This window comes from Glandiceps talaboti, chromosome 5, assembly GCF_964340395.1.
Source record: "Glandiceps talaboti chromosome 5, keGlaTala1.1, whole genome shotgun sequence".
Lineage (NCBI taxonomy): Eukaryota > Metazoa > Hemichordata > Enteropneusta > Spengelidae > Glandiceps > Glandiceps talaboti.
The window spans coordinates 8,157,501-8,161,186 of record NC_135553.1 but is presented as its reverse complement, the minus strand read 5'-3'; the positions used below and the strand labels follow the sequence as shown (position 1 = coordinate 8,161,186).

Sequence of the window (3,686 nt, the reverse complement as noted above, 5' to 3'; positions counted from 1 at the left end):
GAAACAACATTATGTCAAGTCCTTGTGTACCTCAATGAAATAAATATCAGTAAAGATTAATAAATGTGTAAAATGTTTATTATTGTACATACATACATACATACATACATACATACATACATACATACATACATACATACATACATGCATGCATGCATGCATGCATGCATACATACATACATACATACATACATACATACATATATACATACATACATACATACATACATACATACATACATATATACATACATACATACATACATACATACATACATACATACATATACATACAGTAACAAACTTTGCCCACACGAGTACTAAGGAAAACGAATCTTAATTGATCATTCGTCCGTCCTTTAAGTTGTATGAGTAACCGACCATCATCAGTATGTATCATTTTTGTTGTCGTTATTTCTTTCATTATACATGTGTTCTACTATAGGACGCCGAAAATGATTTTTAACTTGACGTCACACCTATCTTAATATGTGCTAATATCTATCACTCATTGATACTGAAGAAGACAGTATTTTGTAAATAATATGAGTAGTGAAGGTGGTAACACTATTAAATCAAACAAAACATTTCAAGCCTATAACTAACACATTTAGAAGAAAGTTGTACACAATTTAATGTACAAAAATAATTTGAAAAATAAAGTAAACATCTGTTAATATTTCCCACTGTTGAAGGCATTATTATTTAAGATCATGCTCTGGCCAGGCTAGTCGTGCGTGGTCGTGGTGCGCGCTGCTGACGATGCGGGAGCTGGCAATAATTAACATAACAATGCTTGCTTTTAATCGACGTGCATATGATGCCATCTAATGAGAAAGACGAGTTTTGAATAATTAGTTAGCATACATATATCTCTGTTTTAATTCAAGCTCTTCCCACTACATTTATTTAACATTTTACTGTCAAGTTTTTCTTTAAACTTTAATTTTTGTGTGTGAATATTTCAACCCTATAATGTGAAATGCTAATTATAGGGTGCTACTGTCTTGTAAAGTATTTGATACCCGAAATACCGTCAGACAGCTACTCTGAGCGCTCTCCAAGTCATGATGAAGTACCGGGCATGTGAATATGATATGCTGGTCATCATGTTTTAGAAATAAGCGATCGGGGGAGGGGTGTTACCTGTTTTTGGTTTAATTTACAGAAAGGGAGTGGTGTAAGAAATGCCTAAGGCGGGAGAAAATGACCAGTCTTTTAACTTGAGCAAATTGTTGATAAACTCAGCATGTGCCACTTAATAACAAACACTCTGCCTCAATACTAACATTCTAAGAAGAATCCATTCAATCTCAAATTGTTGTTATGAAAATCTACTCTATACATTTATAAATCTACAATTAATCTTTCATCACTACATGTTTCATGTCTTGCAGGATTTCGTGGAATGTCTCCATCACGATATCAACATGGTGTTTCTGGAAAACCAATGTCGGTCGGAATCGGATAGTATGTGATCCACAGCCACCCAGCTGAACACCTAGATAAAATGAACAAAATTTAAATGTGTCAATTTTAACGCACTTAGTTTGCAACTCTTCCTCTCTTTCTGTTTCCTACAAAACGTAAGGTAATTATTGTTATCACAGGGGATGTGAGCTCCTCAGGAGTGAAGCCATCATGGAAAGAAAATTCTTACAAGTTGTGTACAGGAAAAAGGTTTTCAAAATAGTGAATTCTAGCCTATCGCTAGGCCACACACGACTTTTGATGAATCGAAATGTGTAATGTCAGTCACTGGACTTTGATCATGCGAAACTCAGTGCAGCAGCAACTCTTCAACATACCTCTTACTGTGTATACGTATAGAGTAGTTTGCTAAATTTCTTTATCCAAATTAGAAGAGGAAAGTTTTACTTAGTCAAAAGCTTACCTTTGTTTCTCATGTTTTGCAGCATGGTTTGCCTGGTATCCGGGTCCTTAGCATCGATGGCACACATTGTCCCTAGTCCTCGAGCGTCAGAGAGAAGGTCAGGGTAGGTGTCCTGAAACAGACAGACTATTTATTTTTAAAATATCATGCCATGCATCGTCAGATAAAATTCTTTACGTTAATTAATGATATAAATGAACTTCTACTATTATTATATTAAGTAATTGAATTTTTATTACCTGTAATTCTAGCAGATTCTTTAACATATATTCCCCAGTTTCCTTTGAATTCTGCATTAGGTCTTGCTTGTGTATTGTTTCAACGACTTTCTCCAGCATCACTACTTTTGCCGGATCGCCCATCCATGTGTTCAGTATTCGGAAACCCTTGTGTTGAAGAAACAGATTGTAACGTATTGATTATTGTTAACGTGTAGTGAGAAACATTTCAACACATTGGTAATTCCTACAAAAAAATACAACGGCCCAAAGTTCCCATTCTATTGCAAGCAACGATACTAGACTATGTACGCGAATTTTTGTCAACTTCACACGACTCTGGATACGAAAACGAATTTAAAGTTTCTGGTGGACTCAAAATATTGCATCAATCAATCTTTTTTAATGAGATTCTTATGACTTTAATATAACAGATTTAAAAATGGCGCGGCTATTTGAGTACATCTTGAGATGATATCTTAAGATTTTTAAAATATGTTAAGTACGTGTTGTACATCTATCGGTTTGAACGGGAAAAAAACAACTAGCAATCATGGTAACGTATTGCAGAGTCATGTTGGGAACATTTCGAAAACTTGACTGGTATTGGCATATTGTTTGAGCTGAAAACTTAGACGATAAATTTGTACTCAGGAGAAACTTTTAATTTATGTGACAATGTACATGTATATTGCTGCCAAGTTCACGACAGTAACAAACGGTGAACAATGTCACTTTATGGGTTCTCAAAAGGTCGTGATATATATTGCTAATACGTGGGCATGGATATGATCACGTAGGTGCATGCATGCTCTTTTTTAGGATTCGGGGAAGGTTAGACTTATAGTGGGACACAAAGCTTGTTTACCCTAAATGGAATCTTGTACATGTACACCAGCCTGTTTTACGGCGCTGACTGTGACCCTGCTGTACGACATGCTATCAGAGTCACAATCAGCGCCGTGTAGACAGGCTATATACACACCATTACCTAGTCAGTGACTTACTTCATCAACAACGAATTCATCCGTATAGTACAGTCCCCCGGTTATCATCTTTTTGCTGAAGCATACAACATCCGGTGGCTTGGGTAGGCTCCAGTGTTCATGTGCCCAGAATTTACCGGTTACAGCACAGCCTGTTTGGACTTCATCAACGATGAACGCCATGCCATACTGTTCGTGTAAGAAAAGTGGGGAAGGCAAATTGAACAATCCATTCACAGCTGCAGCTTGTAGATTTTATTCATTCACTAGAGCATTTGTAATATGTCAACTAAAATAACGCAAAAATATAGACCTCGTTTGAAATTAACGAGAAATAGGATGTTAACCTTAACTTTAACAAACAAATGCAATATATATTTCATCATATAAAGACATTGTTTTATCGGAAACGATGTTGACGTGAACAAATCACTGACTCAGAGATGTTTGTTTTAATGGTATCCCTACCTCTTTACAAATTTTTTGCAGTGAATGAAAGAATTCATTAGATGCATGGTTATCCCCACCCTCGGATTGGATTGGTTCAACTATTACACCAGCTACATTGTTACCTCTCGAGTTATACTC

At 35.9% G+C, this 3,686-nt stretch overlaps 1 protein-coding gene across 1 annotated transcript in view; it reads right to left on the bottom strand.

The window, feature by feature from the left end:
• Positions 1 to 977: 977 nt before the first annotated feature.
• LOC144435675 (4-aminobutyrate aminotransferase, mitochondrial-like) overlaps positions 978 to 3,686 on the bottom strand; it is a 10,593-nt gene continuing 7,884 nt past the window's right edge. The window contains exons 11-15 of the mRNA XM_078124279.1: positions 3,567 to 3,686; positions 3,120 to 3,287; positions 2,134 to 2,280; positions 1,895 to 2,006; positions 978 to 1,501 (exon numbers count right to left, since the gene is read on the bottom strand). The exon at positions 3,567 to 3,686 is cut by the window's right edge and continues 18 nt beyond it. Coding sequence (XP_077980405.1) covers positions 1,362 to 1,501; positions 1,895 to 2,006; positions 2,134 to 2,280; positions 3,120 to 3,287; positions 3,567 to 3,686 — 687 coding nt within the window. The 3' untranslated portion in view covers positions 978 to 1,361. The remainder of the gene's footprint in view (positions 1,502 to 1,894; positions 2,007 to 2,133; positions 2,281 to 3,119; positions 3,288 to 3,566) is intronic.